We start from the raw sequence: 12984 nt of genomic DNA on the forward strand, positions 1-12984 counted from the left end.
TAGATCAACTATTGTCTATAATAACACCATTACAGGACTAGGTAAATAGATCAACTATTGTCTATAATAACACCATTACAGGACTAGGTACATAGATCAACTATTGTCTATAATAACACCATTACAGGACTAGGTACATAGATCAACTATTGTCTATAATAACACCATTACAGGACTAGGTAAATAGATCAACTATTGTCTATAATAACACCATTACATGACTAGGTACATAGATCAACTATTGTCTGGATAATAACACCATTACAGGACTAGGAACATAGATCAACTATTGTCTATAATAACACCATTACATGACTAGGTACATAGATCAACTATTGTCTGGTAGATAATAACACCATTACAGGACTAGGTACATAGATCAACTATTGTCTATAATAACACCATTACATGACTAGGTACATAGATCAACTATTGTCTGGTTTAGGATAATAACACCATTACAGGACTAGGTACATAGATCAACTATTGTCTATAATAACACCATTACATGACTAGGTACATAGATCAACTATTGTCTATAATAACACCATTACAGGACTAGGTACATAGATCAACTATTGTCTATAATAACACCATTACAGGACTAGGTACATAGATCAACTATTGTCTATAATAACACCATTACAGGACTAGGTACATAGATCAACTATTGTCTATAATAACACCATTACAGGACTAGGTACATAGATCAACTATTGTCTATAATAACACCATTACAGGACTAGGTACATAGATCAACTATTGTCTATAATAACACCATTACAGTACTAGGTACATAGATCAACTATTGTCTATAATAACACCATTACATGACTAGGTACATAGATCAACTATTGTCTATAATAACACCATTACATGACTAGGTACATAGATCAACTATTGTCTGGTTTAGGATAATAACACTATTACAGGACTAGGTACATAGATCAACTATTGTCTATAATAACACCATTACAGGACTAGGTACATAGATCAACTATTGTCTATAATAACACCATTACAGGACTAGGTACATAGATCAACTATTGTCTATAATAACACCATTACAGGACTAGGTAAATAGATCAACTATTGTCTATAATAACACCATTACAGGACTAGGTAAATAGATCAACTATTGTCTATAATAACACCATTACATGACTAGGTACATAGATCAACTATTGTCTGGTTTAGGATAATAACACCATTACAGGACTAGGCATTTAGATCAAATATTGTCTATAATAACACCATTACAGTACTAGGTACATAGATCAACTATTGTCTATAATAACACCATTACATGACTAGGTACATAGATCAACTATTGTCTATAATAACACCATTACAGGACTAGGTACATAGATCAACTATTGTCTATAATAACACCATTACAGGACTAGGTACATAGATCAACTATTGTCTATAATAACACCATTACATGACTAGGTACATAGATCAACTATTGTCTGGTTTAGGATAATAACACCATTACAGGACTAGGCATTTAGATCAAATATTGTCTATAATAACACCATTACATGACTAGGTACATAGATCAACTATTGTCTGGTTTAGGATAATAACACCATTACAGGACTAGGAACATAGATCAACTATTGTCTATAATAACACCATTACATGACTAGGTACATAGATCAACTATTGTCTATAATAACACCATTACAGGACTAGGTAAACAGATCAACTATTGTCTATAATATCACCATTACATGACTAGGTACATAGATCAACTATTGTCTATAATAACACCATTACAGGACTAGGAACATAGATCAACTATTGTCTATAATAACACCATTACAGGACTAGGTAAACAGATCAACTATTGTCTATAATATCACCATTACATGACTAGGTAAATAGATCAACTATTGTCTATAATAACACTATTACAGGACTAGGAACATAGATCAACTATTGTCTATAATAACACCATTACAGGACTAGGTACATAGATCAACTATTGTCTATAATAACACCATTACAGGACTAGGTACATAGATCAACTATTGTCTATAATAACACCATTACATGACTAGGTACATAGATCAACTATTGTCTATAATAACACCATTACATGACTAGGTACATAGATCAACTATTGTCTGGTTTAGGATAATAACACTATTACAGGACTAGGTACATAGATCAACTATTGTCTATAATAACACCATTACAGGACTAGGTACATAGATCAACTATTGTCTATAATAACACCATTACAGGACTAGGTACATAGATCAACTATTGTCTATAATAACACCATTACAGGACTAGGTAAATAGATCAACTATTGTCTATAATAACACCATTACAGTACTAGGTACATAGATCAACTATTGTCTGGTTTAGGATAATAACACCATTACAGGACTAGGTACATAGATCAACTATTGTCTATAATAACACCATTACATGACTAGGAATATAGATCAACTATTGTCTGGTTTAGGATAATAACACTATTACAGGACTAGGTACATAGATCAACTATTGTCTATAATAACACCATTACAGGACTAGGTACATAGATCAACTATTGTCTATAATAACACCATTACAGGACTAGGTACATAGATCAACTATTGTCTATAATAACACCATTACATGACTAGGTACATAGATCAACTATTGTCTATAATAACACCATTACAGTGCTAGGTACATAGATCAACTATTGTCTATAATAACACCATTACAGGACTAGGTACATAGATCAACTATTGTCTATAATAACACCATTACAGGACTAGGTACATAGATCAACTATTGTCTGGTTTAGGATAATAACACCATTACAGTGCTAGGTACATAGATCAACTATTGTCTATAATAACACCATTACAGGACTAGGTACATAGATCAACTATTGTCTATAATAACACCATTACATGACTAGGTACATAGATCAACTATTGTCTATAATAACACCATTACAGGACTAGGAACATAGATCAACTATTGTCTATAATAACACCATTACAGTACTAGGTACATAGATCAACTATTGTCTATAATAACACCATTACAGGACTAGGTACATAGATCAACTATTGTCTATAATAACACCATTACAGGACTAGGTAAATAGATCAACTATTGTCTATAATAACACCATTACAGGACTAGGTAAATAGATCAACTATTGTCTATAATAACACTATTACAGGACTAGGTACATAGATCAACTATTGTCTATAATAACACCATTACAGTACTAGGTACATAGATCAACTATTGTCTATAATAACACCATTACAGGGAAAGTTCCATCCTGAGTGATGAAATAGAGGCTTTGAATTCCTTTACCAGCAGCTACAGTAGACTACAAACCGCTGTCTGAGCTGAGCTGAGCATTACAGACTATTACAGTAGACTACACACCGCTGTCTGAGCTGAGCGCATTATAGACTATTACAGTAGACTACACACCGCTGTCTGAGCTGAGCATTATAGACTATTACAGTAGACTACACACCGCTGTCTGAGCTGAGCTGAACATTACAGACTATTACAGTAGACTACACACCGCTGTCTGAGCTGAGCTGAACATTACAGACTATTACAGTAGACTGAACACCACTGTCTGAGCTGAGCATTATAGACTATTACAGTAGACTGACTACACACCACTGTCTGAGCTGAGCATTATAGACTATTACAGTAGACTGACTACACACCACTGTCTGAGCTGAGCATTATAGACTATTACAGTAGACTGACTACACACCACTGTCTGAGCTGAGCATTATAGACTATTACAGTAGACTGACTACACACCACTGTCTGAGCTGAGCATTATAGACTATTACAGTAGACTGACTACACACCACTGTCTGAGCTGAGCATTATAGACTATTACAGTAGACTGACTACACACCACTGTCTGAGCTGAGCATTATAGACTATTACAGTAGACTGACTACACACCACTGTCTGAGCTGAGCATTATAGACTATTACAGTAGACTGACTACACACCACTGTCTGAGCTGAGCATTACAGACTATTACAGTAGACTACACACCGCTGTCTGAGCTGAACATTACAGACTATTACAGTAGACTGACTACACACCACTGTCTGAGCATTACAGACTATTACAGTAGACTACACACCACTGTCTGAGCTGAACATTACAGACTATTACAGTAGACTGACTACACACCACTGTCTGAGCTGAGCTGAGCATTACAGACTATTACAGTAGACTGACTACACACCACTGTCTGAGCTGAGCATTACAGACTATTACAGTAGACTACACACCACTGTCTGAGCATTATAGACTATTACAGTAGACTACACACCACTGTCTGAGCATTATAGACTATTACAGTAGACTACACACCACTGTCTGAGCATTATAGACTATTACAGTAGACTACACACCGCTGTCTGAGCTGAGCTGAGCATTATAGACTATTACAGTAGACTGACTACACACCACTGTCTGAGCTGAGCATTATAGACTATTACAGTAGACTACACACCACTGTCTGAGCCTGAGCATTATAGACTATTACAGTAGACTACACACCACTGTCTGAGCATTATAGACTATTACAGTAGACTACACACCGCTGTCTGAGCTGAGCTGAGCATTATAGACTATTACAGTAGACTACACACCACTGTCTGAGCTGAGCTGAGCATTATAGACTATTACAGTAGACTACACACCACTGTCTGAGCTGAGCTGAGCATTACAGACTATTACAGTAGACTGACTACACACCACTGTCTGAGCTGAGCTGAGCATTATAGACTATTACAGTAGACTGACTACACACCACTGTCTGAGCTGAGCATTACAGACTATTACAGTAGACTGACTACACACCACTGTCTGAGCTGAGCATTACAGACTATTACAGTAGACTGAATACACACCACTGCCTGAGCTGAGCATTACAGACTATTACATTCCTTTCATCTGAACATCGGCATGTCAGCAACAAGTTTAATAGAGAAAATTAAATATTTCAGCATAGATTTAATTGGGAATATATTTATTCGGGAATATATTTATTTGGGAATATATTTCATAGAACAGACATGCTTCTCTATTAGGCAATGATATTCCAGCCCCTGTGTTTGTGTGTCTGTGTACTACAGTACCTTGGAGGGGGACTTGGGGATGGGTGGCGGTCCGCCTGGACTCAGAGTGTGATTGGCTGAATCTGCTCCTCTGGGGAGCTCACTAGAGAAGAAAGTAGACAGAGAGAGACAGAGAGAGACAGACAGAGAGAGACAGAGAGAGACAGAGAGAGACAGAGAGAGACAGAGAGAGAGAGAGAGAGAGAGAGAGAGAGAGAGAGACAGAGAGAGACAGACAGACAGACAGACAGACAGACAGACAGACAGACAGACAGACAGACAGACAGACAGACAGACAGACAGACAGACAGACAGACAGACAGACAGACAGACAGACAGACAGACAGACAGACAGACAGACAGACAGACAGACAGACAGACAGACAGAGGCGGGGATGAGAGAGAGAGTGAGAGAGAGAGAGAAAGAGTGAGGACAAAGGAGAGAGAGAGGGGTGAGAGAGAGGGGGGAATGAGAGAGAGAGAGAGCGGAACAATAATAGAGAGAGATGTAAAGAAGGGAAAGACAGGAGAGAGCGAAGAGAGAGGGGGGAATGAGAGAGAGAGAGAGAGGAACAATAATAGAGAGAGAGATGTAGAGAAGGGAAAGACAGGAGAGAGAGATATCTGATCCCATTGTACAGTACAGAACGGAACGTGCCTCTTATGTCATAGCGAACAGTGAAGGCAGACTGACATTCTATACAACTGCAGATACTCTAAGGCATCTCCTCCACCAACCAGGCTCTGTCATAGCACTCTGTCAAAGCAGTTGAGCCTCAGGACGAGGTTACCTCAGCCAGTTCCACTTATTTTACGTATTCTAGTACAAGCCAACCTGATTCAACTGTTCAACTAAAATCACCAAAGCCCTTCGTTAGTCGAATCATTTCTGCTAGTTCTGGAATACATCAAATGAGTGAAACAGGGGTAGCCTGAGTCTGTTTGTGCCATCATGCCAACCTCCTTGTCACTCATTGTCATGCCATGATTGGAGTTGGCATGATGGCACAAACAAGATGTGGAACGGGGGAACTTGAGTAGCGGATTTGGGACTCTAAAGTCTCTCTGTTTACAATGTGAATAACAGTAACAACCAGCCAAGCAGCACTGATCTCAGACACTGAACCAGAGACAGAGGACAGACAGACACATTAGTTTAGTCAGACAGGGCTTCTGCCTTGGTTACCTCCTCTGAGCTCGCAGAGACGTCCGTGCACCGCTGTTACCTGTTGCCTTTCTGTAGGGGTGGTGGGCATTCATTTAATCTAGACAAAATTCACTACATTTCCCCATAACGAATAATAACATTATATTGCATTGTAATTGTGCTGTGTGTCCAACCAAGCTTTGTTGACCAGCTGTAATCTGAAGACTTTGTACTGGCCATATGTTTAATAGCTGGTATCCACTGCAGGGGTGGGGTCCATTCCTTTTAAATTCAGTGAATTCATGAGCAAAATTTGAATATAATTGTTCAGTTTACTTGTTAAATTTACTGAATTGGAATGGAATTGAGCCCAACCCTGGTTCCCAGTGATAACAGAGGACATTTATAATATATCATATTCTCATCATATATTATATACAAGGAAAGGTATACTATGTAATACAATGACAGAAACTCACCCAGACATGTCCTGTTTCTCCAGTTTGACAAGAATATCGTACAGATTCTGGTCGAGCTGCATACGGTGTGAATGAGAGACGGAGAGAGAGAGAGAGAGTGAGAGGGCGGGAGAGAGATAGATAGATAGAGATGATAGAGATGATAGAGATCGAGAGAGATGACAGAGAGAGAGAAGTAGAGAAGTGAGAGAAAGAAAACAAGGTATCCATATTAATTCATGGACTTGTTGGTTACACCAACATCAAGTCATCAGACTCACCTTCCCCATCTCCTTGTGGAACTTCTCCTCAAAGCCAGCCATACTCTGGAAGGTGCTAACGTAGAAACCAACTCGACTATGGAGACAGAGAGAGAGAGAGAGGACGGAGATGGACACAGCGAAGAAAGAGTGAGAGAGAGAGAGAGAAGGGTTATTTGAACCTTGTGTGTGATGTGTTAGTGCATAGCTAGTATTGTCTGTACTATGATGCACCCTTTGGAATGCAACAAATACATCATTTTCCTTTTTCTTCCATTCCAAATGTACTTGTTCCATTCCAGATGTACCTGTTCCATTCCAGATGTACTGTTCAATTCCAGATGTACCTGTTCCATTCCAGATGTACCTGTTCAATTCCAGATGTACCTGTTCCATTCCAGATGTACCTGTTCCATTCCAGATGTACCTGTTCTATTCCAGATGTACCTGTTCCATTCCAGATGTACCTGTTCTATTCCAATTATTCTATGATGTAGATACCTGTTCCATTCCAGTCCGTTCCATTCCAGATGTACCTGTTCTATTCCAGATGTACCTGTTCCATTTCAGACGTACCTGTTCCAGAGTGAGGGCAGTTCCTCCTGCAGATCTTCATTAATCTCCTCAAACACCTTCTGAGCTCTCTCCAACTCGTCCTCCGCCTGACACACACACACACACACACACACACACACACACACACACACACACACACACACACACACACACACACACACACACACACACACACACACACACACACACACACACACACACACACAAACACAATATCTGTCACAAGGCACAGATGATCCGTATTTATCACTTACCATTCCATTACACTATATAATGCAATAAACCATCTAACTACTAGCCACCTACTATCCACCTACTAGCCACCTACTATCCACCTACTAGCCACCTACTAACCAACTACTAACCAACTACTAGACAACTACTAGACAACTACTGGACACCTACTGGCCAACTACTAGACAACTACTGGCCAACTACTAGACACCTACTGGCCAACTACTGGCCAACTACTAGACACCTACTGGCCAACTACTAGACACCTACTGGCCAACTACTAGACACCTACTAGACACCTACTAGACAACTACTGGACAACTACTGGACAACTACTAGACAACTACTAGACAACTACTGGCCAACTACTGGCCAACTACTGGCCAACTACTAGACAACTACTAGACAACTACTAGACAACTACTGGACAACTACTGGACAACTACTGGACAACTACTGGCCAACTACTGGCCAACTACTAGACACCTACTGGACAACTACTGGCCAACTACTAGACAACTACTAGACAACTACTAACCAACTACTGGACAACTACTAACCAACTACTGGACAACTACTAACCAACTACTGGACAACTACTAGACAACTACTAGACAACTACTGGCCAACTACTGGCCAACTACTGGCCAACTACTAGACAACTACTGGCCAACTACTGGACAACTACTGGACAACTACTGGCCAACTACTGGCCAACTACTGGCCAACTACTGGACAACTACTGGCCAACTACTGGCCAACTACTGGCCAACTACTGGACAACTACTGGCCAACTACTGGCCAACTACTGGACAACTACTGGCCAACTACTGGACAACTACTGGCCAACTACTGGCCAACTACTAGACAACTACTAGACAACTACTAGACAACTACTGGCCAACTACTAGACAACTACTAGACAACTACTAGACAACTACTTGCCAACTACTGGACAACTACTAGACAACTACTGGACAACTACTAGACAACTACTGGCCAACTACTGGCCAACTACTAGACAACTACTGGCCAACTACTAGACAACTACTGGCCAACTACTGGACAACTACTGGACAACTACTAGACAACTACTGGACAACTACTGGACAACTACTGGCCAACTACTAACCAACTACTAGCCAACTACTGGACAACTACTGGACAACTACTGGACAACTACTGGCCAACTACTGGACAACTACTAGACAACTACTAGACAACTACTGGACAACTACTGGACAACTACTAGACAACTACTGGCCAACTACTAGACAACTACTAGACAACTACTGGACAACTACTAGACAACTACTGGACAACTACTAGACAACTACTGGCCAACTACTAGACAACTACTAGACAACTACTGGCCAACTACTGGCCAACTACTAGACAACTACTAGACAACTACTAGACAACTACTAGACAACTACTAGACAACTACTAGACAACTACTGGACAACTACTGGCCAACTACTAGACAACTACTAGACAACTACTAGACAACTACTGGACAACTACTAGACAACTACTGGACAACTACTGGCCAACTACTAGACAACTACTAGACAACTACTAGACAACTACTAGACAACTACTAGACAACTACTGGCCAACTACTGGACAACTACTGGACAACTACTGGCCAACTACTAGCCAACCAATGGCCAACTACTAGACAACTACTGGCCAACTGCTGGCCAACTGCTGGCCAACTACTGGCCAACTACTGGCCAACTACTGGTCAACTACTGGCCAACTACTGGCCAACAACTGGCCAACTACAGCTAAATACTGACCAAGTACTGGTCAACTACAGGCTAACTACTTGCCAACTACTGTTTTCCATATGTGCAAATGCATTCATATGTGTTTCAAGTGACTCTGTCTTTCATTTAATGTAGCTAGCAACATTTTCAGATATTACACGTTTCTAATTTTGACAGAAAGTGGTTTCATTTCAGTGTACTGTTAGCTAGCTAGCCAAAGTTAGCTGGCTGGCTCGCTAGCTAACGTTACGTGTATGATCTTATTATTTGTATCTCAGAGCCATTTGCTTGATTAGCTATAGCCTAATGTTAGCTAGCTAACATTGAACCTGGTTGGTTAGCTACCTGCAGATTCATGCAGGGTAGTAATGTTATGAGTTGGGATTATGGTTCATTGTTTACCTAGCAAGCTAGCTACATGTCTTAACAAAATACTCCACTATGCAAGTAACCATTTCGGGTGCGTTCGTAAATTCAGCCTGGCCATCTACTCTGATTTCAGAGCACTCTCGTCTGAGTGAGCCAGAGAGCAGAATAACTGATGAATTTACAAACGCTCAACACACGTTGAATATGGCCGGTGTCAGTAAACATCAGTAAAAAAGCGTAATTAAATTGTTGCCAGGAGCACAGTTACAGTCACCAACGCTCTGGATAACATGAAAACAGCCTAGCTAGCTCTGCTCGGGCGAGTAAAGTGGTCAGATTGGGGTGTTCTCTCATTATGTGTCTGGAAATAGCTAGCAAGCTAGCCCAACGTTAGCCAATTAGCTTGGGTGCTTGACTGCCGTTGTGAGGTCAGAACATTCGGATCAACCCTACTCATCGGCCAGAGCGTCTGGTGTGCGCTCTGAATGCGTAACACTCTGAATTTACAAATGGATGAACTGACAGCACAGTTGCAGTCACCAACGCTCTGGAGTCTGGATAACATAACAGCCTAACTAGCTCTGCTAGGGCGAGTAATGTTCAGTGAGCTGTTCTCTCATTTTTACATTTACATTTAAGACATTTAGCAGACGCTCTTATCCAGAGCGACTTACAAATTTGTGTCTGGAAGTATCTAGCAAGTTAGCCAATGTTAGCCAGTTAGCTTAGGTGCTTGACTGCTGTTAGGACAGAACGCTCAGATCAACGCTTAAAGAAACGGGTGGGGCTAAAGATTAAGAGGGCGTGAATGATGCTGAATGGGTGTAGACATAGAAGGGCTCTCCAGTAGGTACCAAAACATTTAAAGGCCATTTTCTCAAAAGTGAGTTTACACGTTAATCAACATTCAAAGCAGAATTACTTTCCCATTGTTCCTCAACTGTAGTGTATGATACACCATTTTGTAGCTCTGAGTCTCTACTTTCATCCAAAAACACAATTTCAATTTTTGCTACATAAGACTGATTTGAGCCGGGTCGGTCACACATAGCAAACCATAACTCTCTTGTCTGAAGACAAAGGTTTTGTGTCTGGGAAAGAAATGGTGTAAAATGGAGGCTCTTTCTAAAGGTCTAAAGCTATTGTAGGCAGTCTACAGAGTAAAATTGTGTTGTCACAATGACAGCAATAGTCAACAGGGTGGCTGAGAGAGGTGATGGACCCACCTGGTTCCTGGAGAGGTTACTCTGAGCAATGTTGTGGGCTGACAGGATGCCCTGAGCCCAAACTGGAGTGGCCCTTTCCAACAGAGATGCTGGCTGGAGGTGGGAAGAGATGAAAAGATGAAGAGATGAAGGGGAAGGAGAGAGAGGGAGAGAAAGAGAGAGAGCGAAAGTGAAAGAGAAATGAGAGAGAGACAGTATTTTCAACAGATATACATGTATTTAGCTCAGTGTAAATTACTGGCATACAGAGACAACAGATTGATATTAAATGCAGAATTACGCAGAATTAAAAGGGCCACATATCCAGTGCTGGGAGAAGTCCTGTTACCTTGGTGATCTTGATGCCCCCGTCCTTTCCTTTCTTCCCCTTATTGGTAGAAGAGTGGTTGTGTCTGGCGCTGTCGTAGTCCACAAGCTTCCTGTCACGCTTTGCAATACGAGACTGAAGAAGAAGAAGAGCACGCCTCATCACACACAAGTGATGAAAGCAGTTTGATAGGCAGCATACTGTATACGAACCGAAGCTAATCATCAGGAAGGTAGCACGACGATGAGGAAACTACCTTAAGATCAGGGAACTGTCAAAGATATGATCATACCTTAATATCAGGGAACTGTCCAAGATATGTGTCCATAGATATCAAAGCATTATCCACCAACTTCTGATGGAAGTCAGTCCACAGAACATCTGTGTCCTGCAACCGAAACAAGGAAGTCAACATTAAATTACACCTTCACACACACGGACGAGACTTACACACTCACAGACGGACGGATGAACGCACGCACGAACACACACATCTCTTTACCTGTACAGAGGACAGACACATAACCTAACTAGCTACAACATAAACATGATATGGTAGTACAGCTGAATGGCAGCCTACCTCAAAGTAGTACAGCTGAATGGCAGCCTACCTATAAGTAGTACAGCTGAATGGCAGCCTACCTCAAAGTAGTACAGCTGAATGGCAGCCTACCTCAAAGCAGTACAGCTGAATGGCAGTCTACCTCAAATGTGTATAGACCATTCAGCTCCTTAAATAACCCTGAAGCTACATACATTCCTGACGACGTAATAGTAATTCCTAGTTCTATCACTTCCACTGAGTGAGTAAAACACAAATTATTTATTTACCTCAAAGTTGTTTCTTCTCTAAGCCTTTATTTACACTAGAGAGAGAAGGATGTGGAGAACAAGGAAGGGACAAAATGAAGGACAAATAAAGCATGAATGAATGGACGAGAACAGATGATGAGCATAGCAAAAGTATAGGTAGTTACTGAGAAGAACACAATGGATATGAACAGGAAGGAGGGAACAGATGATGTAACAGAGGAGAGGGAGAGCCAAGGACTTAAAGCTGCAGTCTGGGATATGGGAAGCTGTTGAATGGTAATTTCAATTAGCAGGGCTGCCGTTTTGTTCTTTTATCGAATCCCAGAATGAGCTTTAATGCAGCTAAAATGTTAATCTGTTGGTAAGATAGACCAGAACCAGAAGCATGCTATGAAAGTCATGGTCTGATGCCAAACTTTCCTACTCAACACATATGTACAGTTCCTACTTCTGTCAAAAGAAAGCAGGGATCAAAAGGACAGTCAGAGAAAGAGAGAGAGAGAGAAACTTCTGGTCTTTCTTTAATGATACATCCTCATTTTATTAAAACCTCACCACCAACAGTCTTGACACCATTGCCTGTGACAGCCCCTCCCCAGTTCTTCCTGACGCACCTCTCCGAGCCCAGGTACACCCCCCAAAAATGTTAAGCCCTTCACAACCCCACTGGGAAAGGGGGATACCTAGTCAGTTGTA

At 40.7% G+C, this 12984-nt stretch overlaps 1 protein-coding gene across 8 annotated transcripts in view; it reads right to left on the minus strand.

The window, feature by feature from the left end:
- Window positions 1–12984, minus strand: part of LOC106582515 (myc box-dependent-interacting protein 1) — a 47878-nt gene that overhangs the window by 21843 nt on the left and 13051 nt on the right. For 4 of the 8 annotated variants that reach the window (XM_014165686.2, XM_014165684.2, XM_014165690.2 and 1 more), the window contains exons 5-12: window positions 11768–11863; window positions 11497–11610; window positions 11169–11261; window positions 7568–7653; window positions 7013–7088; window positions 6753–6808; window positions 6313–6363; window positions 5148–5229 (exon numbers count right to left, since the gene is read on the minus strand). In XM_014165686.2, the coding sequence (XP_014021161.2) occupies window positions 5148–5229; window positions 6313–6363; window positions 6753–6808; window positions 7013–7088; window positions 7568–7653; window positions 11169–11261; window positions 11497–11610; window positions 11768–11863 (654 nt within the window). The remainder of the gene's footprint in view (window positions 1–5147; window positions 5230–6312; window positions 6364–6752; window positions 6809–7012; window positions 7089–7567; window positions 7654–11168; window positions 11262–11496; window positions 11611–11767; window positions 11864–12984) is intronic. The other 4 variants (XM_045704901.1, XM_014165685.2, XM_045704902.1 and 1 more) reach the window with 1 other exon arrangement.

Source organism: Salmo salar, chromosome ssa21 (genome assembly GCF_905237065.1).
Source record: "Salmo salar chromosome ssa21, Ssal_v3.1, whole genome shotgun sequence".
In the NCBI taxonomy this organism is placed as follows: Eukaryota; Metazoa; Chordata; class Actinopteri; order Salmoniformes; family Salmonidae; genus Salmo; species Salmo salar.